General features: G+C 57.5%; 1 protein-coding gene across 4 annotated transcripts; it reads right to left on the minus strand.

Annotated features, from left to right (window-relative positions):
- Positions 1 to 596: 596 nt before the first annotated feature.
- Positions 597 to 20,888, minus strand: CBS (cystathionine beta-synthase). 4 transcript variants are annotated; one of them, XM_054578715.1, is made up of 17 exons: positions 20,761 to 20,888; positions 18,984 to 19,193; positions 15,384 to 15,490; positions 13,286 to 13,420; positions 11,663 to 11,742; positions 11,441 to 11,575; positions 10,826 to 10,895; positions 9,634 to 9,725; positions 8,901 to 9,026; positions 8,158 to 8,242; positions 7,343 to 7,448; positions 6,377 to 6,454; positions 6,062 to 6,196; positions 5,374 to 5,482; positions 3,285 to 3,369; positions 2,887 to 2,928; positions 597 to 1,450 (listed from the first exon to the last, which is right to left on the minus strand). In XM_054578715.1, exons 2-17 carry the CDS (start codon positions 19,190 to 19,192, stop codon positions 1,293 to 1,295), a joined length of 1,752 nt encoding a protein of 583 aa, XP_054434690.1. In that variant the 5' UTR covers position 19,193; positions 20,761 to 20,888; the 3' UTR covers positions 597 to 1,292. The 4 variants fall into 4 exon arrangements, with proteins under 4 accessions (XP_054434690.1, XP_054434698.1, XP_054434682.1 ...); XM_054578723.1 differs by lacking the exon at positions 20,761 to 20,888 and adding an exon at positions 20,474 to 20,493; XM_054578707.1 differs by lacking the exon at positions 20,761 to 20,888 and adding an exon at positions 19,476 to 19,609.
- Positions 20,889 to 26,714: the final 5,826 nt, after the last annotated feature.

The following is a 26,714-nucleotide window of genomic DNA, read 5'->3' on the forward strand; positions in this document are numbered from 1 at the left end:
TCATAATTCCAATAAGGGTCTAGTTCCAGAATACATAAAGAACTCCTACAACAAAACAACAAAAGACAACCCAATTTAAAAATAGCCTAAAGACCTGCATAGACATTTCTCCAAAAAAGATACAAGTGGAAGAAAGCCCAGTATCACTGGTCATTAGTGAAAAGCAAGTCAAAACCACAAGACACCACATCATACCCACTACCATAGCTATTTAAAAAAAAAGAGGAAATTAAGTGTCGTCAAGGATAAGGAGAAACTGGAACCTTTACGCATGGCTTGTGGGAACATAAAATGGTACAGCTACTGTGGGGCACAGTTGGGCAGTTCCTTTAAAAATTAACCATAGAATTATCACGCAACCCAGTAATTCCAGTCCTGGGTATACGCCCCAAATTATTGAAAACAGTCATTCAAACAAATACATGTACACAAATGTCCACAACAGCACAATTCATAATAGTCAGTGGAAATGACCTAAACTTCCATCAGCTGGTGAGGGGACTATTATTCAGCCATAAAAAGAAAGAAAATACACCTGCTACAAAACGAACCTTGAAAACATGTTAAGTGAAATAAGCCAGACTCAAAAGGCCACAGATTGTACGATCCCATTTATCTGAAATACCCCAAATAGGTAAATCCGTACAGAGACAGAAAGCAATTAGTGGTTGCCAGGAGGGGGGGGCAGGCGAGGGGAGGAAGAAGGGAATGGCCGCTTAAGGGGGTGTGGGAAATTTGGGACTTGACAGAGGTGGTGGCTGTACAACATCTTGAATGTAGTAAACGCTACCGAATTGTACCCTTAAAATCCGTTCATTTTAGGTATGTGAATTTCACCTCAATTACAACATCCCAAACACTAAAGTCACTCTAACCAACCTCGCCCTAAGCAGACAGCGCTTCCCTGCGAGGGCCCCTGAACCCATCCGTGCTTCCTGAGCTCCCTCCCTGCGGCTCCCCATTCTGGATTCTTCTCTGGAAAAGGCACTGCCTTCTGCCTTCAGTCCACTCTGGCCCCATCACTGCATGGGTTCACCAACCTGGCTGAGTACCCTTTTAATATGATTTCCTTGTTGAAACATTTTAAGAGAAAGTTAAAAGCACATTCTATTCATTCAAGTGTCAGGTATTCATAAAGGAACTGTACCATTCCCACTGGCCTCCGGCTAAGCACCCTACCCCCGCTCCTTGCTGCCCACAGCAAGGGCAGTGCCCAGCGCTGGTGGTTAAAAGGCACACAGGCTTGTTGGTTAGTGTTTGTGAGAGCAAAAGAGCAGGCGGTGTGTGCGGAGTCAGAGCTGGGCCTCAGCCCCGCCAGCCCTGGGTTCCAAGGCACTTGCTGACTTTATCTTCTGGTCCCGCTCCCGGGCAGCCACAAAGTTCAGCAGGTCAATGGCGGTGACGACCCCGAACACCATCTGCCTCTTACTGGACTTCCCGTGGCTGTGGTCTGAGGAGGGAACAAGGCAGTGGGTTAAAGCACCTCCACATGGAGCCGTGCCCACCCCCGGGCACTCTGGAAGCTGAACCACAAAGTGTGGCCCTAGGGGACCAGCTGGGAGCTGCCCCAGTGTCTACAGCCCCTGGCAGCACCCACAGAAGCCCAACAACAGAGGCCCCTCCTCCTGACAGGTGCCACCTAGGTGGAGCTGCAGCGAGCAGGGTGCTGCCCTCGGGGCCGCGTCCACGGCCACGTGCCCAGGAGCCTCGCTGGCTGTGAGCGGCCTGTGGGCCAGCCTGGGTGGGCGAGGCTCAGGTCTTGGCATGAAATTCCAACACCAAGCATACCCACGAGCTACGTCAGCTCACATCTCCGGCTGTGACTGTCCTCAAACCCTTGTTTCTCTCTCGGGCTTAGAATGGATGCCATCCCCCGGGAGAGCAGATTGTGAGACGCCTCCGCTTGACTGGGCACAGAGTGCTCAGATTTGGTCAAACATCAGTCTGGGTGTTTCTCGATGAAATCAACATTTGACCCGGTGGACTGAGTAAAGCAGACTGCCCTCCCTGGTGTGGGTGGGCCTCATCCAATCAGTTGAAGACCTCAATAGAACGAAATGGCTGATGCTCCCAAAGGAAGAAGGGACTTTCCCAGCCTTTGGATTTGAACTGAAACCTTGGCTCTTCCTGCATCTCAAGTCTGCCCACTCCCCCTGCAGATCATGGGACCTGCCAAACTAGTCACATGAGCCAGTCCTTCCAACAAATCTCTCTACACACACACACCCCTCTGGTCCTGTTTCTCTGTAGAGCCCAGATACAGTTGCCATGAAGCACAGAGGGCCAGGTGGTGCTGCGGGAGGGTGGGAAGTGCCCAGGCCACGTTTTATCCCTCCAGACCCCGTCCCAGTGACTCCAGGGCCACATGTCCCCTGGGTAGGGGAGGGGGGAGACACAGAGGATCCAGGGACCCTGCAGGCCTACTCAGAGCGCCTCAGGAAAAAAACAAGGGAGGCCCAGAGGGAACCAGCTGCCCTCATTTCAGGGACCTCTAGGCAAAGCGGGACTTAGGAAGAGCATGGCCTCTGCAAGGGGGGTGGTCTGCGCGGCCTCTGCCGCCTGCCCTCGTCTGCTCTTTTTCTCTGGCCACCTCTGCGAAGGGCCAGAGTCTCTGTCGTGACCGCGCGGCTCTGCCGACAGCATGAAGGCAGCCGTGGACACGGTGTCAGGCATGGCCGTGCCCAAGGACACTTCATTTGTGGACCCTGACGTCGAAACTCATATTCTGGGAGCAGGGAGACATTCAAATACAAGTAAATGGAGATGAAGCAAGAGCCCTCCCCGCCAAGCCCTGGGGCCTGCGAGCCCGGACGCCCTCCTCTGTGCTCGGAGCTGCAGTTGTGAGAGCAGAGCCATTTCCGAGGTGCGGACAGCGGGCGTACATACCTGCGGGCCCCCCCACCACTCCTGCCAAGGCCTGGTCCTGCGCTGTGGAGCCAAGGACGGGAGAGGGGTTAGACTTGGCCGCCCAGACCCTGACGGCCCTCGACGGTGGGTGGGGGTGGGGGGCAGGCTCCAGGGCACTCCCGATTCTTGTGATCTCTGCAACCCTCGCCCTCGTAGGCGCCCCGGCCTGGCCTACAGAGGGGCCCCTCTGAGAGCCGTGCTCAGGGCTGGGAGTGGCTGAAGGTCAGCACCACTGGTCCCCAAGTGCCCATGAGGCACCAGGGCCTCACTGCCGCACAGGAGCTCATGGCAGCGAAGTGCATGAGGGACCCTGGGGCTGGGCCTTGGTGGCCCGCGCCCCGCAGGGCTCCACCACCCCCGCCGCCAGCCCCACTTACACTGGATCTGCTCGTGGACCACCAGGGCGAAGTGGTCCATCTCCAGGATGCGGGAGAGCGTGCCCAGCGGGTCCGTCGGGCGGATCTGGAAGAGAAGCCAGGGGGTCAGCGCACAGCAGGGCGGCCCAGCCAGGCCCACCACGGGAAGGCGCACAGGGCAGCGGGCAAGGCCGGGCCCCGCTTCCTCTGCAGCCTTCTCCAGGGTTAGAAACTGCAGGAGTCGGAGGCCGACATGGCCCCAGGAAAAGACACTGGGTCAGCTGTCAGCCCAGGAAAAGACAGGGATGTGCAGCACGCATCGCTGCGCAGGAGCCAGTGGGGGAGGCTGCCCTCACTGGGATTCTAATTCTCGAATGATCTAGAAAAGGAAAAACTTGGGTGATCAGTGGTGCCAGGTGTTGGGGGAGGGAGGGAGAGAGAAATGGGTAGATCACAGGGGCCATGCGGCCGTACACACACAGTCTAATCCTGTGATTCCGTCATGGACACATCACTCTACACTGTCACAACCATCGAACTGCAGAACACAGAGGTCGAGCCTTCATGTAAACGAGGGACTTCAGTCACTAGCTCTGTAATATTCATCATCAATGGTAACCCTAAGACCGGTGTGGCACGTAGTCACAGGGAAGCTGTCAGGGGAAAGGGGGACATGGGATTCACTCTGTGCCTTCGCTCCACAGACAAGTCACAGGGAGCCCTAAAGGAAAATAGGCACTTAGGGTCCAGCATTCAAAGCTCGACACAGCTGGACTCACCTGCAGCTTCCCGGGAAGGAGTTTACGCAGAGACAGGCAAAGGGAACTGGGGAAACAGGAGACCGACGGAGGAGGAGTGGGGACGCCAGTTAAGTGGCAATCAGAGACCAGCCGAGGTGCAGGAGGGGTGACGCTGACCCACGGGGGCCCCCCAGTTCCAGGCACATCACCCCACTCAGTCCACAGGTCACTGACCCAGAGGCCTTGCGTGTCCAAGTGCCTGCTCCCTCCCGCCCAGTCTCGGAGGCTCCACGCGCAGCCCCTCGGGAAAGGCTGCCTGGAGCCCTTGCCCCCACGTCACCTGCGCCCGGCCTGCAGGGGCCCCTGGGGGCTCAGTCCGCGGGGAACACCCAGGAAATGGGGATGGGGGTGACCCTAGGGCTCCTCTTGGCCCACCTGGTAACAGACACTAGATGCCCAGGAGGGGAGGTTTGCTCTTCGCGAGGGGTCTGGGTGGCCCCAATGGCCATCTCCACATCCTTTTGGAAGCCACACCCAAGGAGGCCTCGGGGCTGGCAGCTCCCAGGCGCTCGGGGGGCTCGCTGAGCCAGCTGCTGGCCGGCAGGCACACTCGGCAGGGACAGAATGCCCCCTCCGGGGGGGGTCAGATGTGGGGGATCAGATGTGGGGCACCAGAAGGCGACTTCTCTGCAAGCTGAACTCATATGTGGCCATAATTCCATTTGAGAAGATCTTTCTGGTTGTAAATGATCGGGAATTTCACAGACAAGGTGAAGGGAAGAGCAGAATGGAGCGAGCTCACCACGCCTCCCGCTTGGCCCTCGGAAAGCGATGGAGCCCGAACTATTTGAGCAGCCTGTCCTCCTGAGGTCTCTCTTGGTTATGGGGGGTAGGGTGAGGGGCGCTGCGGGGACCACATGACAGCTGATGGCACTGGGGATGGAAATGGTGACATTCCAGCTGTGTGTGTCTTGTGTGAGAGAGAGTAGAAGGTCGGGTTCTTTCCTAGGTTGGGGCCCCACCTTAGTCATGCTCACTGGGAGGTCAGAGAAGGTGGGTGTGAACCCGGGACTAGGGAGCGGGGCGCCCCAATGGCAGTGGCCTCAGAGACACCAAGAGCGGCGTCCAGTTGGCTCAATCCAGGCCTGTCAGAGGGTGGCCATTGTCTGCGGACATCCAGGGAGGTCTGACCAGCGGCAGCACGGCCAGGGGTGATGTGGTACTTCTCCCGGAACATTCTAGTTCTTATGGAATCATTAGGCGTGCCAGATGTGCTCAGATGAGTGCCTCACGGGGAGAAATGAGGGCCCGGCGGACACGGGGGCGGAAGTGGGCCTCGGCAGCCCGCTCCAGCGAGCCGGGGCTCGTACCTGTTTGAACTGCTTGTAGAGGACTTTGTGAACTTGGTCAGACGGCCGCACCTTCCCAGCCAGCAGGCATGACAGCATGTTCCCCAGAGTCACCATCCCCAGGATCACCCTGGGGGAGGGGCAGGGGCGGGGTCAGTGCAGGGGCCTCCCGGGCCCTGAGGCAGCAGAACACGCCCCCAGCCCCCCACCCCACCCCCAGCATCAGAGTGGCCTCCGGCCCAGTGTGGAATTCCTCTGGGAACTCAGCGCGCATCTGCCGAGGGCCCACACGTGGCAGGAAGCCAGCGGTGACCAGGCGCCCTGCCCTGGACCGGCCCGTCCAAGGCGGGCAGGCAGTAAACCAGTGAGAGCTTTGGGCATTTCCATCCGACAGGTGTCCCCATGCTCTGGGACATGGGACTTTTGGTGCTAGAACAGTAACAGTCCCAGGAGAACCTGGACAACTGTCAGGTTCTGGGGCATGGTCACTATGCAGCGACTGCTCAGAGCAAGGCCAGCGACTGCCCCTAGCCTCCTGTGCTGGCACTGAGTGCAGCGGGGTGGGACACAAGGGTTAATACGGCCAGCTCCCCCCCACCGCCCCGCCCACGCTCAGGGACATGGGCGCGGTCCAATGCTCTGGACATTCCTATGCAAAGTGACCGAGGTCAGCGGGCCAGCCCTGTCCTGGAGTGTGGCTGAGACTGACCCCGACTCATCCACCACCGGGGCCTGGTCGAAGCCCTTCTCTCGGAGGATCTCGATGGTGTGCTCACAGGTGACTGTGGGCAGCACTGTCAGCGGGGCCGACAGGCTCAGCTCCTGGACTTTGAGGTGCCACCACCTGCAGGGAGAGCAGGGCAGGTGGGAGTCAAGGACAGACACCCTGACACAGGGTAGCATCACGCAGCGAGCCCGTGGGGACGACTGGCCAGGCATGGGGCAGCCCCGGCGCCCCAGGTGCTGGAGCGGGTATCCCGCAGGTGGTTCTTGGGGTGTGGTCCCTGCTCAGAGGCGCCCTCACCAGGGCTTCTTCACCGAGAGGTCCTCCTCCTTCAGGAAGCCCTTCTGAAGCATCCATCTGTCACTCAGGAACTTGGACCTGCAGGCGTCAGGAGGTCAACAGGGCCAGGCAGAGGGTCCCGCCACTGCCTCTGCTCACACCAAGGGGCACGGTTCTCACAGAAAGCCCAGCACCGCCCGGGCCTGCCTGGCTCAGTGGATCAAGGGTTATCCCACGAAGCCAAAGGTCGCTGGTTCGATTCCCGGTCAGGGCATATGCCTGGGCTGCGGGCCGGAGTGCGGGTGACGCAACGGGCAAGTGGGGCAGAGGCCTTTTTGGGGGGCTGCCTCCTCACCCTCCCTCAGCTGGTGCGTTAGGCCCAGAGGTCTCACGGGAGCAATGGGGGTGTGGGGGCGGAGCTGTGGGTGGGAGCAGGGCCACTGCCCTGCAAGGAGTCCTGCCAGGCTTGTGGGTGCCGCCACTTGCCACCACAGTTGTGCGTTTTGGGGTTTTTTTAAATTTTATTTTAAAGATTTTATTTATTTTTAGAGAGAGGGAAAGGGAAGGAGAGAGGGAAACATTAATGTGTATTTGCCTCTCACACATCCCCTGCTGGGGACCTGGCCCGCAACCCAGGCACGTGCCCTGACTGGGAATCGAACCAGCGACCCTTTGGTTTGCAGGCTGGTGCTTAGTCCACTGAGCTACACCAGGCAGGGCTTGTGCATTGTGTTTAAGCACATCTAGAAGACCCCAGACATGGACACAGCAGGCGGAGAATACATGGGCGCCCCCCACCCGGGAGATGTAGGGGGAGCTGTGGCCAAGGAGGGCGGGAGCAGAGCCTGCAGGGCCCCCTGACCCCACCCCACCCCCCTGCTGTCAGACCTCGGGGCAGGGGGCATCCAGCAGAGCTACAGCTGCAGCATCCGAGGGGGTGCCAGGGAAGGACAGGACCAAGCGGGGAGGAGGAAGGGGCCTTCTCACATGTAGTTCCGGACGGAGTCGGGCAGAATCACCACACAGCGCTGGCCCTCCCGCAGCTCCTGGGCCGCCTTCACGGCCACCGCCATGGCGCTGCCGGCACTGCCACCTGCCGAGAGGGCCGGTGTCAGACCCGCCGGTGTCAGACCCACTGGTGTCTGACCCACCGGAGTCAGAGGGGCGTGGGGAGGCAAGAGCCTCGTCCCATCCCCTGGCCATGGAAGCCCTCAGGCTGCACACCGCCCGGCCTCCCCGAGCACCCCGCCCCGGCCCGGGACCCCCACTGATGGGGAGCCCCCACCCCAAGGGCAATGCTGGTCTGGACTGAAAAAGCCACACAGCCCTAGATCTCTGGCCCCAAAACACACATGCGCCAATGACGGTGCTGCCAGGTCGCCTCTTGGGGGCCACACCTCAGTCCCCACTGTTAACTTTGCCAGGAGTGCAAAGCCGGCAGCTGCCTCTTTTTTTGTGTCAAGCTGTGTCCCCAGAGCCTTTTCAGGGCTTCATGCCACGCCCCACCCTCAGCCAGGTTGGCAGAGGCAGAAAGCAAAGCAGGCAGACCCAGGAACGTTGACCCAGAGCTCCGGCCACACTGGAAGGGCGCTCCTGCCTCCCCTGTGAGCTGGCCGCCGATCCGGAGGACGGACCGGCAGACCCCCATAGGTCCAGAGCAGGCAGACAGCACCCAGGGGAGCTGCCACGCAGCCTCTGAATGGGGGCATCCTTTACACCTTTGGCCTGGAAGCTGGCAGAGGGCACGCGCCCATCTGTCCTTTGCACCCCAGCTGCCACCCCAGTACCCGCCCGCCACTCACCGCATAGCAGTCCCTCCTGTGCGATCAGCATGCGGGCAAAGGCAAAGGACTCCTCATCGTTGCACTTGAACCACTTGTCCACCACCTGCGGGCGGGGCCCAGATTGCCGGCTGCAGGAGGAGCTCGAGCAGGTATGCGGTGGGGGTGGGGGCCTCACAGCTGTGTTTGCAACTTCACAGATGACCTCAGTCCAGGTGGCTGTGACCTCAGTAGACCCAGCCCCAGTCCCTGCTCTGGGGTCCGAGACTCATGACTATAAACCCAGAACTTTCTACCTTCCTGGTTCAACGCGTTCTGCACGTGGCAATTAAACTGGCCTGCTGGCTCCTGCTGCACGGCCCCATGTCCTACAGGCCGGACTCCACGCCCCTTAGACTGAAGCCTTTTTGAGCCCTTAGAAGGAGCCTGTTCTGGGGTTCTTACCGCTCCCGCATTCTTCTTGCTCACCTGCCCAAGTTCCCTCCCCCTGCAGGGCCCTCATCTGTGCATGTGGGTCAAAGCGAAACCTTCTGGGGTCTTTGCCCAGCAGGTCACATCACATACTGGGATATGGGGCCGATGTTACCTGGTTTTGACCTTCAAGACTACGCTTCCTCCGCCTGCCTGCACGTGGTCATGTTTCTGCCCCTCCCGCAGCGGGAAAGCCAGGCCGGGCGCCTGCGGTCAGCCGGGCGCATACAGATGTGCAAGCTGGTGGAAGGGCGAGCCCCGGGGGCGGGAACCAGTCCCGGGGCCCTACCTACCGACCGGTCCAGCACGGTGGGGATGAAGTCATAGCCGATCCCTTCCACCTCGTAGGCTGTCAGCTCCGTCCGGTTCAGCTCCTCAGGCTCCGCAAGGATGGAGCCTTCGGGGTCCACCCCAATGATCTACGGAGGGGGCAGCGTTAGGGCCTGTGTCCAGCAAGAGCAATCTGGACGAGCCCAGCTCCCGTCGGCAGGGCAAGGCCGGGCGGACGGACTCCTGTGAACGATCTGCCCGTGGGATGCAGGTCTTGTTCCCGGCTCCGGGGCCAGACTCAGGACCCAGAAACCACGGAATTGCAGTGGGGAAGTGGTTTCCCAAGGAAGTTCCTCCTGCACAGCATGTCCCAGGACAGCCCCGACACGTCGCCCCAGGGGACAGACAGGGCCTTGGGAACAAGGTGCCATGCTGGCACTGGCCCCTCCCTGGCCAGCGGGGAGGTGGACGCAGGGAGGAAGGGGCTCAGCATCCCCAGCAGGTGTTTCTGTGAGCCCCGCCCCCAAGCCCACTCAACTGCAACCCAGTGACCTCCCTGCCTCTCCGAGCCCAGGCGGGGCAGACGCGGGACCTGAACCTGAGAGCTTAGACCTTCTTAGTGACCCCCGGGGGCCACCCAAACTGACTTCCACCCCCAGCTCACTGGATCGTTGGATTCCTCTTTGTAACGGAGGGGGCTGCAACTTCCCTCTCCTCCCCCCGCCCCCACTGCCCCAGCAGCCCTGGGTCACTCACTTTGCATCCGGGACACTTCTCCTTTAGCTTCCTGGCAATGCCCGTGATGGTGCCACCTGTGCCCGCTGAAGCCACCAACATGTCCAGCTTCCCTGATGGGACAGAGGCCACATCAGGAAGGACATTCCGATAATAATTGAAAACATACTCGACCCAAATGAAGGTGGGTTATCAAAAAAGGTCAAAAGAAAAACTGTTCTCCAATTTCCACAGCTTTTCATCACAGTCCTTCATCTTGGGGAAGCATTTTGTCCCTGGATCACAGGGACGGAGCTTCATTTGAGTCTTTGCTAAATGACACTCAGCCACTGAATCCCTATTTGGTGTAAAGTCTGCCTGGAAGGGTGGGAAGGACCATGTGGTGGCTGCCGGGGGCAGGGGGGGCGGGACACAGAGGGGCTCCTCACGATGTACCTTTGTATGCTGTTTGGTTTTGGACATTGGGAACAAGTCAACTGAATCACGAAGGATAGAATAAGTCAGTCTGGCTCGGCCCAGAGATCACGTGGGCTCTGCTGCTGCCGGGCGCCGGCCAGGCATCCTGCAGGCAAGTCCGCGCGGGCCCCCGTGCCGAGGCAGGGGGCTGCTTTTGCCTGATGAGAGGATTCTCACATATAAAACCTAGGTGAGCAAATGCCTGGCCTTCACTGCTGGCTCCTGGGCATGGAACGCGGCTGCACTTAAGCCAGTGCCAAAACCAGACTCCAAGCAGGAAATGTTCCAGGAGCTGCATGCCCACATAGACAGTACGCGAATTGTTGACATCCCCCGCCCCGGGCTCTGGAGGTGAGAAAATCTGAGTGTGGAATTCAACACTCGAGCCAGGGCTTGATGCCCAGTGCCATTCAGCAACGTGAGGCCCCAGCTGCAGGCCCAGCACCCGCCCAGGACACGCTTGCTTCCCACAGGCGGGCGCTTCTACAGCTCTGGAGGACAGACTGCTGGGTAGACAAGTACAACTGCATGATCTGCTTGGCAATGTTTAGAAGAGGCACACGCAAAGTCCAAGACAGCACAAGAGAAGCCGGAAACTGCTCTAGAGAAATGCGCATGTCACAGAGGTCGGGCATTTGACCGGCGTTTTGAAGGGTGAATAGTTTACCAAGGCACGGGCAAGTGACTTGTGCACTCTCAGGCGACTAGAGAGAGAGGCAGGGAAGGCGGGCAGAGGGGCTAGGACGGCAGTACACACCATCACACTGCTGCAGGATCTCCTCGGCCGTGCTGTCGTAGTGAGCGATGGGGTTGTTGACATTGCGGTACTGCGTGGAAAGAGAGCAAGCAAAGGGGCTGTGAGTGGAGGTCCAAGACGTTGAAATGGCAGCAGCCACAGGGCATCTGGCAAACAGGCAAATGAGCTCCCTGCACGCCAGAGAGGATTCCAGCAGCTCTGGGAAGGAGGGCCGACGGCAGTTTTAGGAGCCTCAACAGGCACAAAACAGTAAACCCAGCTCTTCAGAAGATGCAATTTCTGAATTAACCCAGGGGCAAAGTGAGGGCTTCCACTCACTTTGGAAGCAAAGAAGCAAAGAAGAGCTTCCAGTAAAAAAATGTTTGCATGTGTTTCATGCCTGCAGAGAGCGTCCAGGGCCCTCAGCGAAGGGCAGGCCCGCCCAGCGTGATGAACTGAGCTGGACGCAGACAACCAATGGCCCGGCCCACGCGGAAGAAGTCAGCAACTTGGGCCGCTCGCGGTGTCAGTCGCCTTTGCAGCCCCCGCTCCTGCAGGAAATGCGGCACCACCCCGACACCGCAACACAGGTCCCCCCGGATGCCACGCCGAGCGCACACTTGCCCCAGGCCTCACCTGGTCCAGGATGTGAGAATTGGGGATCTCGTTCTTCAGCCTCCATGCCACCCCGACGTGTGACTCGGGGGAGTCAAACCTGGCATTGGTGGGTGTCCTCACAATCTCAGCCCCCAGGGCCCGCAGGACATCCACCTGCAAGGGAACTGAGCCTTCAGCGCCCCGCCAGGCCTCCCAAGCCGGGCCAGGGGCCCCGGGGGACAGGCCCGCCCGCCAGCCTACCTTCTCCATGCTCATCTTCTCTGGCATCACTATGATGCACCGATAGCCCTTCACCGCAGCAGCCAGGGCCAGCCCGATCCCTGGGGACAGCACACAGGGACGCGGGTGACACCCTACCCCCTGCACCTGCGGCCCCCGACTGGGAGGCCGGAAACAAGCCCCAAAGACCCAAGGAGAGGGCACTGCAGCTTCCCCAAAGCCCCACGCTGTCCCGCTCTGCCCTCAGCGTTGAGACAGAGAGAGTGCAGAGATGAAATAGAAGACAAGGGCGCTCGGGGGAAGAGAAGCCGGGGTGCAAACACCAGCTCCAGTCCCTCCAGCTTTCGCTGGGTGCCCGCCCCCGTCCCAGACGCCTTAGGGCAGCAGCGGTGAGAGCGAATGGTGCGGGCTGACCGCGGGCACACGCAGTCCTTCATGGAAAGGGAGGACGGCCCGGATGGCAGGCAGAGATCAGCAGGGCGGCCTCCTCCCTGGGCCCAGAAGGGTCAGGGCCACCGCCACCGCCCAGGGGACAGAACATCAAGCAAAAGAGTATTACTGTCGAGTCTTAAGACCCAATGGGCCCTGGCTGGTGTGGCTCAGTGGACTGAGCACAGGCTATGAAGCAAAAGGTTGCTGGTCCGATTCCTCGTTAGGGCACAGGCCTGGGTTGCGGGCCGGGTCCCTGGTCGGGCGTGTAGAGGGGCGACCAAGCAATGTTTTTCTCCCTCTCTTCCTCCCTCCCATTCCCCTCTCTAAAAATATAAATAAAATCTTTAAAAAAAGACCGAGTGGAATTTGCCAAGCAAGGTTTCAGACTTGCTGGGGACCCAGCACCCCTCCTTCTTTCCTGTCTCTCCCCTGGCAAGGGGGTGTCTGTCCTGTGCCCGCCCCACCGCTGCATTTTGGAAGCACGTGACTCGGCTGGTTTCACAGGTTCACAGCGGGAAAGCACCCTGCCTCGGCACGAACGTGAGCGGATGAGACCCTGGCCCGCAGAGCGGGTGCGGGAGGGAGCTCAGGCCGGCCGGGGCTGCTGGCACAGAGGCAGTGCACTTTGCATGTGAGCAGGATGTGGGGCTTGGGGGCCAGATGGCAGAGTGTTATGGGCTGCACTGTGTCCTCCAAAATTCCTATGTTGACGTCTCAGCCCCCAACCTCTCAGAAAGTGACAGTATTTGGAAATGGGTTTTGAAGAGGTAAGTAAAGTTAAATGAGGTCGCTGGGTGGTTCCTACTCCCACATGACTGCGTCCTCAGAAGAGGAGATGAGGGCACAGACCCATGGAGAGGGGACAACCGTGGGAGGACACAGGGGGAAGACAGCTGCCTACAGGCCAAGGAGAGAGGCCTCAGGAGGAACCAGCGCTGCGAAACCCTTACGTTGGACTCCAGCCTCCAGGGCTGGGAGGGCATACACGCATGTTGATTAAGCCACTAGTCTGCGGAATTTGTTATGGCAGCTATAGGAAACCAAGACACAGTTTCACTCTCAGATGTAGCTGCTCACATGAACATCTGACACCAGTAATGCAGGCCCACCCGTAAGATGCCAGAGGAGGCAGGTGCAACACCCAGGCGCAGCGCGCGTGCGTTCTGAGCGAACTGCAGGCGGAGAGCGACCCCGGTTGGTCCCAGCGCGCACCTGTGTTCCCAGACGTCGGCTCGATGATGGTGTCCCCGGGCTTCAGGGTCCCGGCGCGCTCGGCCTCCTCGATCATGCGCAGGCTGATGCGGTCCTTCACGCTCCCGCCCGCATTGAAGAACTCACACTTGGCCACTGGGAGCCAGAGACGGGTCATGAGACAGGAAAAGGCCCCTGACCCCTCCCTGACCCCTGCCGCCCCCTCCCCCACCACCTGATCCACCGATGCAGGGCCAGGCCCGGTGTCCCTGGTTGCGTACGTCTGCCCCCTCTCCACACCTACCCACCCACCACCAAAGCTGCAGGTGGCCCCCCTCCACCTGCCAGGGGCCACATGGCGACCCCGAGGGAAGGAGCCCCCAATGGCATGGAAGCCCCCAGGAGCTTGCTGGGTGTGCAGCCGTCAGCTGATTTGAGCCCATGTATCCCTCAGGGCCCGGCCGTACCCAGCAGCCCCTGCCAGATCACTTGATGCCCTGAAGCCACGGGTCCGGGACACACTCCTTCAGGACCCAAAACCCGCCCCGCCCACCTCTCATCACCTGCCCCTGGAGATACCGCTGCCCAGAGCCACAGGCTCTGCACCACCCTCCCCGCCCAGCGAACACGCCATCCTTTCCAGTGGAGTCCTGGGCTCCGCTCTTTCCTTAAGACGACTCCCTCCTACCCCCTATAAATATGCACTGCTTGCAAAGAGAGGGAGCTGCTGCACCTCCTGGGGTTTGAAGGCCGTGGGCCAGCCTACAACCCTCGCCACACAACCTCTGACCTAGTTTGTCCCAGTTTCTGAAATTCTACCTCTAGATAGACATTGTCCCCTAGAGCCAGGGGAGGCCCCTGCTGGGACCACATGTGGACATGCATGTGGGTGTGTGTATGTGGTGGGTGTGCACGTGTGTGTATGGGCATGTGTGGTGGGGGGGTTCCCAGGTGCCTGACTGCTGAGCACGCCCGCACCCCAGGACCCTTCTTGGCCTCACGCCCGAATCACCTGGTTAGACAGTTCTAACCAGCCTGAGCGAAGGCCGGAGCTGACACAGGGACCTGAGCTGATCCGCACGTGGCCTCATCGGCTTGTCCGTGTGTGACATGGACACACGGAGCCTCTCCTGGGGCCGCGGCCAAGCTCGGAGCAGCGGGCCCCCATCCCTCTCACCTGAGGCGAGAGCACAGAGCAGACCTGGGCCGGGGAGTCTGCAGGGCACCCCCAAGTGCTGCCAGGAGCGCTTGCCGCTCGCGGCTTCTTAGGGAATTCTTTCCCTGGGGGGGCGGGGGGCTCTGCTGGTGACCCGTGGCCTCAGTCCCTCCCCTGGGTGGTGCCACTTCCTTGAGGCTGGCTTCCCCCTGGTGTCACCTGGCCCCTCAGGCCCACTGCACCCCAGAGCGCCTGGTTCCCCTCTAGGGCACTTGCATTGCTGTTTCCCCTGTGACAAAGGGGCAGCTTTGCTCGGGCTCCTGCGCCAGAGACAGTGACAGTGAAGAAACCCCACCCCCTTGTGTGCCTAGAGGCCACTTCCTGCAGAGCAGCCCCTTCCCCAAATGACAGATAAGACTCGGGGATGACCCCCTTGCTTACATAGGATGAGGCCAGACAGAGCCCCCCAAATTCCCGCTCTTTGTCTCATAAATGATTGGTGAGCGGTCTGTCCCCACAAAACCAGCCAAACACGGAGATAAGCAATTCCCGCCCAGGTGGTGGCTGAGACGCTTGGCGCAAAAACCGTCCCTGGCATCACATCGCCCATCGGCAGGGCGCCTGCCCCTCCCCAGAAAACTTTAAGGCTCTGGCCTCCTCCTGCCCTGTCCTGGGGAGATGACTCTCCTTCCCGCACGGTCGGCCTGTGACACGGTCCCGGGCCTGCCTCCCGGGGGCCGCGCTCGCTCCCCCCGCGCACTCAGGCCTCAGCCCACACGTGCCCTCCTCGCTGACGCCGGCTCCAGAGCGACCCACTCGGTCGCCCTCTCGCACATTCTTCCCAATCTCACCTGACCCAGCCTCGGTCATTCATGAACCCCCCACCCTGTGGGTCTGAGGGGCCCCTCCCGCACCCCCAGGCCGTGGGGGGCCGAGCACAGGACGGAGGAAGCAGGTACTCACAGAGCTCACACTTGAGGCCAAAGTTTTTCCCGATCTTGTTGATTCTCACCATGGGGGTATCTCCAATCTTCTTCAGGATATCGGGCAAGATTTTGGGGGATTTTCCCCTAAAATAGAAGAGCCCATGATTATTCAGAAAAACAAAGTAAAATGGTACCGGCCTTGGCTGGCCAGCACATTCTTTTAAATAAGTCAAAAAAGAAATCAAAGAACTGGCTGTAATGAGGGACCTGGGCAGTGATTACACAAATCTACACACAGGATAAAAGGTCACCACACACACCCCCACCCCCCACCCACCCCCTAAAAACCTGTACAATGAATCACGTCCGTGATTTAGTTGTCACTCAGCCGCACCAGTGCCACGCCGGGTTTGGCAGTGCGCTATGGCGGGCGCCCCGGGGGACCGCAGTCAGGCTCCCTCGTGTCCTCTCTCCAGAGCCAGGTCTCAGACCCGCCGCGTGGTGAGAAGGCGGCATGCGGGCTGGTGACAGGGCTGGTAAAGGGTTTGCCTTTGCCTCAAAGTAAATAATGAGTTCTGTCAATACTGTCAGTAAAGCATTCCTTTGGGGGAAAATGCAAAAGAGGGAAGAACGCAGAGGGGAGAGGGAGAGAGGGAGGGAGGAAAGACAAGGCGCCCTGGCAGTGAAAGATGTCCTCCACGGGCAGCGAGGGGAAGGGGCCACAGGGCCTCTCTGCACTGTTTTTGCAGCTACTTGCCCGAGCTAAGTTATTCCCAAACACAAAAGTTAAAGTAAACACTGACTTCAAAACAACAGGTCCGAGCCCTCCTTTTAGGAAGTCTTTCCTGGGGACCTCAATTCCTTTCCTTTCTCTGCGTCTGACCGCCGCACCCCGCACCCCCTTTTCTTCTCTTTGATCAAAAAACTGACCCCAGAGCGGAGACCCTTCAGACTGCCTGGCCACCGGGCAGTGGCAGAGACTGTAAAGAGCACCTGCCATCACTCAGAAAGTGTCAGGCACAGGTGGCGTGGAACGTGGTGCTCAAGACAAAAGAGCAGAGACCTCGTGTTGGTCATTTTGCCGTTGGGGTCAGGGTCAGGACCCATTCCCAGGGGGACCTCCAGGCCCAGGGGGGGCTTTCCTTCTCACGGGCCAGCGACTACCATCTACCCAGTCTCCACCTGCCAAGCTGGCGGAAGGACAGCGTTCAGGCTTCTGCAAAGCATGACACGGGCACTTCCTACATGGCTCCGGTGGGGACGTTTCCTCCTCGCCCTCAGGGACCGGTGCTCACCACAAATCCAGCCAGGCACATACGCAACTGGCCTGATCTTGAAGAAATTAAATAGCTCCTACTCCCTTGGGCTTCTCATGCACCCCTCTGTGGTCCTCAGCCTTTAGTGAGCCCCAATCACCAGCGCTGAGCCCATTAAACACAGAGACTCCTGGCCCCACCTCCCAGGTAGTGGCCCAGCTCCGCAGGGGTCCTGAGACAGGTGACAAAATGCTGCATTCCCCCCGCCCCCGGGGGCTCAAACAGGCAGCTGTGCGGACCAGCTGGCATCCAACTGCTCCCTTCCGCTGTGGCAGGGAGCCGGAAGGGACAGCCACGCCAGAGGCAGGGTGGCAGGGTGAAGGGAGAGCCAGGCTGGGGGCAAAGGGCTCCTGACCCCATTTTGGAGGCCAGGTTCTTGGGGCCTTGCCGGGGGTTGATTCATTAACTAGTTAAATTAAAGCAAAGGCCGCCAGAGGTAAACACTTGCATGGTCACGTGGGGGAGGGACTGGAGGACTGCGGAGTGGCAGAGTCTCACCTGACCCAGGGGGTTGTGGCTGCGGCCAGAGGAGGCTGAGGCCCACCCCCAACCAAGGGCGGTGTTGGGCAGGCCAAGAACTCTGAGCTCCTGACTCAGTCACCCGAGGATCTGGCAGGAGGTGATCAGCGCAGGGGCCCGGGAAGAGATTTTACCAGGGACGGCCCTGGAGACACCTCCTCTCAATTGTTTTCACTTGGACAGTCCCCGAGGCCTCTGGGAGGACAGCCCCATGGCATCTCGGAATAAATCCCAAACTCCTTCCCAGGGAAAGGGACCTGCCCGCCCCTCCCTCCCCGCGGCCCCTCCGCTTGCTCTGCTGCTCCTACTCTGACCCTCTTCTAAGCCCGCCCCGCCTCGGAGCCATCTGGAACCCCTTCCCCAGGCAGCCACACTTCTAAGCGCCTTCTGCCTAGGCAGGTGCCAGCTCTGAGGCCTTTCGCAAGCCACCTGCCAGGTCACCTCCGTCCCACAGTCAGGACCCCCAAGGACCGTCTCCTCCTGGGTACCTTGGTCTAGTGTCCTGCTAGCAGAGGAGCCCCAGGCCGCTTGGGCTGGAGCCCAGCTCCCTCATGGCCAGGTCACCTGAACTGGGACCAGTGGTGCAGGGCTCTGAGCCCCAGGATGGGAGAGCAACCCCTTCGGGGCTTTTAATGAGGGGTAATTAGGCCCAGACGTGAAGTGTCTAACAGGCTGGAGAGGAGGGCGCCTTTCCCACCCCAAGACTCCGAGAGACTGCCCACCCTGGGGACTCTCTTCCCTGCCTACCCGCGGCCACACCCGCACCTCCCCCAGCTTTCACCCAGGGCTCAGCTTGGTTTGTTTGTTTGTTTTTTCCGATCTGGTTTGTTTTGGCACTGAGGGCTCATCCTGTCTGGCCAGCGGCCCACTTGGCTCCTAAGTGCGCAGCACTGAGATAGATCTGTCTGATTGGAGCTCCTGTGTTTGTAAATTTCCATTTCTACCTGTTGGCCCCCGCAGAGAAGTGCGCCCTTCTCTCCGCTGCCACCCCGTTCTGATTTTAAAATCAATCATCGGGAATGTTGGTATAGGGGTTTATACAGAATGAGAATCAAACATCTAAAAGGCAGCCTTTGATTCTGGCAGATTACACTATGAAAATAAAGATAATCCTAAAATTTAGTGAGCTCGATTTAAGTTTCATGATGGGTTGGGGATGCTGTCTTTTTTTCCCCTCTTCACCCAGGACAGATCTCATGCACCTAGAACAGGGCACAAAATATAGTAGGTGCTTCATAAAGACATACTGACTACATGAATGTGTAGTGGTTTCTATTGTAGTTATTCAGAATAAGGTGACTGCTACATCTACATCCCATTGGAGGGCTTAAAAAATTACGGTTTATTCGTACAACAGTCTCCTTCCAACCTCAAAAAGAGCCTGCTATCAAAAAATGGTTCACGACCAGGAGAAATGTTTATGACTTAGAGTTAGGTAGAAAGGTGCCGATATAATCCTGATCGCTGAAATTAGGCACACTCACCTCACACAGGAGTGTGTGGCCAGATGGACCTGGGTTAGAAACTTCCCCCCGCTGGTCACGCACAGAGTGTGCCTTGGGCACTTCTGTTTATGTATTCAGCACCTACTCTGGCTGGGCACTGACCTAGGTGCAGGGCTACGGGGCAAAGAAGCCTTTGCCTCTCTCAGCCTTGATGGACTCATCTATAAAGTGCCGCCATCTTGCAGCTCACCGGCAATCATAGGGATTACAAGTTGCGGGGAGTCACACCCCAAATCCACAAACTCTTCCTCTCCAGGTAGCAGGTGAACCACCGTGTCATCATAAACAAGGACTTACAAGGCAGTGTGGTGATGAGGGGACTCAGTGATGGGCCTGCCCAGCTTCCAAGAGCATCTGCTCGGGGCATCAGGCCGGATCCACAGGCGGTCCTTGCTGTCCTTGTCCTCCGGAGGCCTCTGCTCCAGGCTCCCTTTCGCTGAGTGTGCTCCTAAGAGGTGGGGGCACCGTGCCGCCCCCTCTTCGGCTTGGGGAGTCTCAGAAGGCATGCTGCGATTTATCAGAGGGATGGGGAAGAGAAGTCATCTGTTGAGGCCACTCCCAACCGCTGCAGAAGAGCCTCCGCCGATGCTGCTGGGCCTGGCCTCTCACCCACCCCGCCGGGGTGTGGGGCTCCACTCATTCAGGAAGCTCAGCGAGAACAGGCATAAAAACACAGGCACCAGGTGCTCTGGACAAGTTTGGCGGTATCTCAAAAGTTGAACCATAGGTAACCCCCACAACTTTACTCCTAGACATCTATTCAAAAAAAATGGAAACATATTTGCTCACCACATTCACAATAGCACTATTCACAAATAGCCAAAATGTGCAGACAAAGCAAGTGTCCATCAATGAAGGAATGGATATACTCGTACAAAATGTGCTATCTCCATACATGGACTATTATTCGGCCAAGCACGTGGAACAGAGCCTGCTCTCTGTCACTGCTAGGTCTGCGGGGAGGTGATTCTTCCATTCTCCAAAGGTACCTCCCCCCCTGCCCCACCCCCACCCCGCCAATGTTGTAGACCTCCCTCCCCGCTCCGCCACTATTGTCCAGAGCCCAAAAGCCTGGCAGTGCCCTGGCCAGTGGGCGCTAGCTGGGTTGCTGGTCTGGCCAAAATCCCACGGAGACCCAGTCCCTGCAGATGCAGGCATCTCTTTCTTGGCGACTTGCCCCACCCTGAAGCAACCGCCAGAAAGGTAAGGAGCTGCAGGGAACACAGATCGAAATCGATCTGGTTCGCAGAACCCAAAAGCACGCAGGCTCTGGCCCGCATTGCCTGGCTCAGCTTCCAGCGGCTAGAGCAGGCAGACGCACGTGCGTCCCCGGAAGGCCAGCTCACCTGGCGCCTCCAGATGTTCTTCCCACCCCTTAAACCGCGAGACACTCCTGGGGTCATGGTGCCTGCCAGGGCACCCCGCACTCGCGCACCGGTCAGCCCGAAGGAATACGGTTAGGGCAAAGTGTGCGGAGGACGTCTCTTTTGAAGAATTTCCAGGTGGGAGACCGAGGCCCTCCAGTGAATCTGCACACCGTAGGCTCATAATCCTGAAGCTAAAAGTTTCGCGTTCCCGCCACCCCTCCCCCCGCCGCCGACACCGTGCTCCGGGCAGGGCCCCGGTCGCCCTGCCCGACACGGGCACGCAACTCGACCGCCGCCCACGCAGCTACATCAACATTTACCCCCACCCTATGCAATTGGTGGAAAGGAACAATTTGCGAAACAGCCATTTCCCATCCAGAATGCGGCGAAAAATCAATGTTGGGCACCATTACGGCTCACCTCCCCAGAATTCCCTCCCCGGTTCAGCGCGGTGGTCCCAGGCTCACGGCCCCCCATCCTCCACAACTCGGAGTTGGGGTGGGTCCCGGGCCCACGAGCTCTGAACCCTCGGCTTCAGGGCGGTCTCGACTGCTGTAGAGGGGGTCTCGAGAGCCAGGAGGGGTCGCCAGCCCAGTTCCTCCTCGTGCGGCTGCAGATGATGCAACTCCGGCGGAGGATGGTCGCCCCGGTACCCAGACGACCCCTCGGCCCAGGGCTGGGGCGGATCTGGGCGGCGTGGTGCTCACCTGTACCGAACGTGGGAAGGGGGAGTCCAGGAGCGGCGAGCTGAGGCCAGACACCTGTGACCCAGGTACTCGAACCGGGGTTAGCGGGCCTCAGACGGATCCTGCGTGAGAGAGTGGCTAGAAGACGATTGGCTGAGAAGCGGGGGCGGAAGGCCCGCTTTCAACCAATCCCGAGGTGCTGAGCGCCAGGCCGCCGCCACGCCCGGCCCTCCGCCCCCGCTGCCCCGCCCCCCGCGCCAACTCCACTCCCCGCCTGCGACCCCACTCCTCCCGTCCCACCCCCACTGCCGCCCCGCGGGTCGGGACCCGCCTGCCCCCAGACCCCATCCATTCCCAGGACCCTGCCCCCATCCTGCCCTCGAACTGTGCAGGCGCAGGCTGGACCCACGCCTCCCCGCTGCCCCGCCCCCACACCCCACGCTCTTTTGACGCAGGTCCTCGCCACCCCGCGGCCCCGGGGGCTGTGCGTACCCTTTATACCCGAGGCTGTTTTACTGCTTGGGTAACTGCTCGCTCTGCGCGGCGTAATAAACATCTATGGATGAATTTAAAACGTGCCGTATGGAGAGGAGAAAAACTTGGAAGGCCCGGAGGATGAGCCTCAGCAAATATCCCGCCCTCGGGGTCCTTTTACGCGGACCCTGGTCCCCGTGGTCTAGGGGCCTACACGCTCTCGCCCTCTTGTCTCGGGACCGTAGGGGCCGGCAGTTGCAGCGGCCGGACACGCACACAGTGAGCGCTCAGCACCTGGGCGCTGGACAGACCGCGGCAGGAGGGTTATCGGGGTTTTTTCCTATCCCAGTGCCCAGACACACAGCCTTCCTCGGCCCAGCGCCCTTGTCCGCCCAGCAAGGGGGCTCTCCCACTGGTCAGAGGAGGGACCCGAGCTCACTGAGACTAGGTCAAAAGTCACAAAAGCCCCTTAAAACGGATGTTACGCAGGTGGTCCCCATCAATGGACGCCGGGGCTGCCAGCCAGGAGGGGTCTGGGAGCCCTGGGAGGCCACACCTAACAACCCTATTCCAAACGGTGCGCTCTGGAGTCCCCCAGAGCTGAATGGAGAACCCCTCAAGCTGAGTTTCTCCACACGTGACTCGTCAAGGGCGGTGCCTCCTGGTTTGGACACAGGGGGGCACGCTGAGTCGCTCTACTGAGCGCCTTGTGTCTAGGCCCCATCTACAATTATTTAGCAAGTCCCTGCCACCTGCCCAAACATGTCCCAGGCCCTTGTATAGAGCCCCACTCAGAGTACCAGGGGCTTCTTCCCCAGCGCTGTTTCTAAACTATCTAGGCCAGCGATTTTCAACCTGTGGGACGCAAGAATTGTTAAAACATGCAATACCTGACTATTTACTCAGGGATACTGACCTCTTTTCTGTCAGATTGTCAAATAAAAAAATACCAACAGCCAACACAACAATAGCCATTCTATGGGAATGACCTGTCTTGAACCATAAATATATAGGTCATATAAGAGAGTTGCCTCTTACTGGTCACATCACATAATAATGTTGCATCTGATTGGTTAATTCTTGGTGCCAGAAATCCTTATATACAAGTATAGGCACCTGATTTTTTTTTTTAAAGTCATTTTGAGAGCAAGAAAGGTAGGCAATTACTAATATTAGTAGTAGTAAACCAATAAAAATGATACCTATTTTTGTCAGATCAGCAAAGACTGTATTTTCTGGAGTGCCGTGGAACTTTAGTAATTAGTTTTTGTGTGCTATGAGATGGAAAAGGTTGGAAATCACTGACCTAGGAGAAGGGGGCTCAACCAGACAGGATTTCATAATGAAATGTCCACTAGTGAGAACCGGTATGAAGAACCATAAAGTCTGGAATGTGGGAGAGGGACGGAAAGGGGAGCTAGTCTTAGATCGGGGGGGTCAAGAAAAGTCTCCCTGGACAGGTGACCTTGGGTGGAGGCCTCCGGAGCCACACCTTGTTCTGGGGGAGGAGTGTTCCAGGTGGAAGCCGCCATTGCCCATGCTGGGCAGGAACCAGCTCAGGCCCCTTAGAGGGACCCCCGCAGTGAGGAGGAGGAGAGGTCGCAGACGGTGCGAAGGGGTGGGGCCTGAGCTCTGTGAGCCAGGGTCTGGACTTTAGCCTCAGTGATGTGGGGCCCTTGGGGGTAGGGTTGGGGTTTTTAATTAATTAACTAATTTATTTATGTATTTGAAGCCATTGAGAGGGGAAGGTTAGGGAGAAAGACAGCAAGAGAAGCATTGATTAGTTGTCTTCTTGTTCGCACCTGAAGGGACCAAACCTGCAACCCAGGCATGTGCCCTGGCAGAGAATTGGACAGGTGACCTTTTGGTCTGTGGGACAATGCCCAACCCACGGAACCACACCGACCAGGTCTTCAGGTAGTTTTTGATCATGCTCTGCATCATTTTATCTTGGCATAATTTCAGACTGTCACAGAAGTGGCAAAGAATTCCTAGATACTCATCCAGATTCCCAAATGTTAAACTTGTACTGATGCAGGGGGCCGCTTTGAGTGGTGTTGGGAACTGTAGCCCCGCGCAAGCTGGGGCCCGGGAGAGGACCCGTAGGCCTTGGCCTAGGAACACTGGTAAAGCTGGAGGCAGGCAAAACCCGATGTTGACTCCAAGGGTCCCTGGGGGAAATCAGGCCTAGAAGTAAATCACACTCCCTGAAGCAGGCTTTGTTTCTCCCTCAGGCTCTGTTAACCTTTTGCCAGATAACCAGCTCAAGGCTGGGAAAGAAATTTACAAAACTCCTGGACCCTGACCTAGATCCCACCTGGTGCCATAATGTTTGCTCAACCTGGACACGAAGCAATTTGGTGTGTTCCTGCCATTGTCATCTTTAAACAGTATCTACTCTTGTCAGCTTAAACTGCTGATGTAATTATATTACCTATACTTCCCTGCTGCCAATCCCCCGCCTGCAATCCTCTCAATAAAAGCCATTGAGCACAGGGGCTCGGGGCCTTCCACACTAGAGGGAACCGCCTTCCCCTTTCCTTGACAGACAGTTGGTGTCTGGAACGACTCTCTTTAATCCACGGCAAATCCGGGGATTTCACAACACGAGGTCCCTCATATATTAATCCCTGGAATCTGTGAGTGTGACCTTATTTAAAATTAGGGTCTTAGAGGGTATAATCAACTTAAGATGACATCATACTGGTATCCTCATAAGAGGGAAATTTGGACACAGACACAGAGAGGACAAGGACATGTGGCCACAGAGGTGGAGATTGGAGCCCTGCTGGCGCGAGACAGGGACGTGGCACCAGGAGCTGGGAGAGGCCGGAAGAGCCCCCCGACCCCTCTCGGTGCTCAGGGGGAGCAAGGTCCTGCCTTGATTCTGGATTTCTAGCCTCCAGGAGTTTGGGGTCGTTGTAATGGCAGCCCACGCGCCAACATTTTGAAAGATTTTTTGACACAATTTCCAACTGCCAGAAAAGCGGTAAGAATGGTACAAAGAATTCCCAGAGGCCCTTCCAAATGTTCAATAATTATTACATTCGCTTTACAGTTTTTTCCTCTCTTCCTTTATCTCTCTCTGTATGTGTTTGTGCATGTATTATATGAATCTAAGTATCATCTATTTGTTGTCTATATTTTAAAAATATATTTTGCTTTGTTTTTGATTATAGAGAGAGGGGAAGGGAGAGAGAAAAAGAGAAACAGTGATGTGATCAGTTGCCCTCTGTAAGAGCCCCAGGGGGACTGAACCTGCAACCCAGGCAGGTACCCTGACTGGGAATTGAACCAGCGACCTTTTGGTTTGTGGGACAGTGCCCAGCCAACTGAGCCACCACCGGCCAGGGGTCTCTCTGCTTTTTTTTCTGCACAGTTGAGAGTAAGTCCCTTATTCCTAAACACTTCAGTGTGTATTCCCTAAAAATGAAACCCTGTTTTCCATAAAATAAATTGGACAATACAACTGTCAAAATAAAACTGCTCTTTAAAAAATCTTTTAAAAAACAAACAAAAAGTTAACGTCAATACAAAGCTATGATCTAATCAACAGAGCCTACTTTGAGTTTGCCAATCAACCCCATAGCGTCCTTGATAGCAAATCCCCAACCGCGGGCCGCACTAGTGGCCGGGTCTCGCTAGCCATTCTTTGCATTAAGACAGTGCCATTTTTGACGCATCCAGGCCCAGCCTTTGTGTGAAGTTTCCTCGTGTAAAGTGCACCAGGGGGTGCACTTTAGTTGACTCCCCTGAGCGCCATGCTGAGTGTCTGTGACCCGTCCTCCTCAGTGTCCCTTCTCTGGCATTGTCAACCTTGAACATTTGCTTTCCCCACTGTAAAGTTACAATTTTTACTCTCTGTAATTAACAAGCATTTTGTGGGGAGGTACTTTGAAACTATGTAAACACAGTTTCCAAACTCTCACTCTCCAGTTGTAGCTTCCATTGATGATTTGTGTTTCTGAATCAATTTCCATTAAAAGGGTGGCCAAGGGGTGATTCTCCTAATTCCCTTCTACGTTTATTATTCCGCCTTCCGCCAGGAGAGGTTTTCTCCTCCCTGATTCACTTGTCTAGTCACTTGTTTACACCAGCGTGGGTTCACAGGCCCTTTCATTTTAAGAGCATACATTTTACCATTGAACGTGGTCAATCCAGTGGTTTTTAGTATGCAAGCAATATTTAGCATTCAGAGTTGTGCAACCAGCACCACAATTTAATTTGCACACGTTGTCACTCCAGAAAGGAACCCTGTGTCTGTTGGCAGTCCCTCCGCATCCGCTTGCGGTCATGCAGCCATAGGGGAACCACTCCTTTATCCTCTTTCAATCGCGTGGATCCACAGAGCCTAGCCTCATGAAATAGGTTCTAATCTGTAACTACCACTCTTTTGATGCTAAAATGGCCCCAGGTCGGGGCTCAAGCTGGGTCCTGTGTGTTTTTGTCATTTCCCTGTCATTCCTTGAGCACCTCCAGTTGGGGGCGCTACAAGGTGTTCGAGGCTCCTCTTGATTTTCCGCACCCCAGCCTCGGCAGCAGACATTCTGCAGTGGGTCCTTGTAACGGGCTGAACTCTGTCCTCCCCAAAGTCACGTGTTGAGGTCCCAACCCCTTACCTGAGAATGTAGCTGTGCTTTGTGGATAATGTTTTCGAAGAGGAGACTAAGTGCCTATGAGGCTATTAGGGTGACCAAGACTCTCCTGCACCAAACTTGGGTCCGGTTCCTCTTCTCCCCCAGGCTTCCATGCACCCCCCGGTCTTGGGCCAGCCTAGCACTTAGCCGGCCTTCAGCAAGAATCCCATTAGGTCAGTTCAGCAAGGGCCGGCCTGGCCCCGCCTCCGCACTCTGCTCCTTGGCCGTGAACCCCCAGCGCTCTTTGTCCTACTCAGAGTTTAGCCCCATCCCTCTCCCCTACAAGTGTCAGAATAAGTTTTTCCTTGACAAGAGTGGGGCCCTGGCTGAAGCAAGAGGCACATATTTCTCACAGTCCTGGGGGCTGGAAATCCAGGAGCAAGGTGACTGCTCTCTTTCCAGGCTAAGGACAACAGGGTGGGGGTGGGGGAGGACAAACTCTCTCCTGTCTCTTCTTACAAGGGCACTAATTCATCCTGAGAGCCCCACTCCTGTGACTTACTCACCTCTCAGAGGCCCCACCTCCAAAAACCATCATTTTGAGGGTTAGGATTTCAACACATGAAATCTGTGTGTGTGTGTGTGTGTGTGTGTTAGTGGGGTGGGGGGACAGATATTCAGTCTATAGCCAGTTCAAACCCAGTATGACTGCTGTTCTTATAAGAAGACACTAGAGGTGCACTTGCCCAGACTGAACCACGTGAGGACACTGAGAAAGTGGTCATCCGCGAGCCCCGCAGAGAGGCCTCGGGAGAAACCGGCGCTGCCCACGCCTGGGCCTCGGATTTCCTGCTTCCAGGCTGTGAAGAAGCACATTTCTGCTGTGGAGAAGTTTGCTGCCACTGCACCGAGTCCCCTGAGGGC

Source organism: Pteronotus mesoamericanus, unplaced genomic scaffold (assembly GCF_021234165.1).
Source record: "Pteronotus mesoamericanus isolate MK-2021 breed Mesoamerican mustached bat unplaced genomic scaffold, CSHL_Meso_final contig_116, whole genome shotgun sequence".
Taxonomy (NCBI): Eukaryota; Metazoa; Chordata; class Mammalia; order Chiroptera; family Mormoopidae; genus Pteronotus; species Pteronotus mesoamericanus.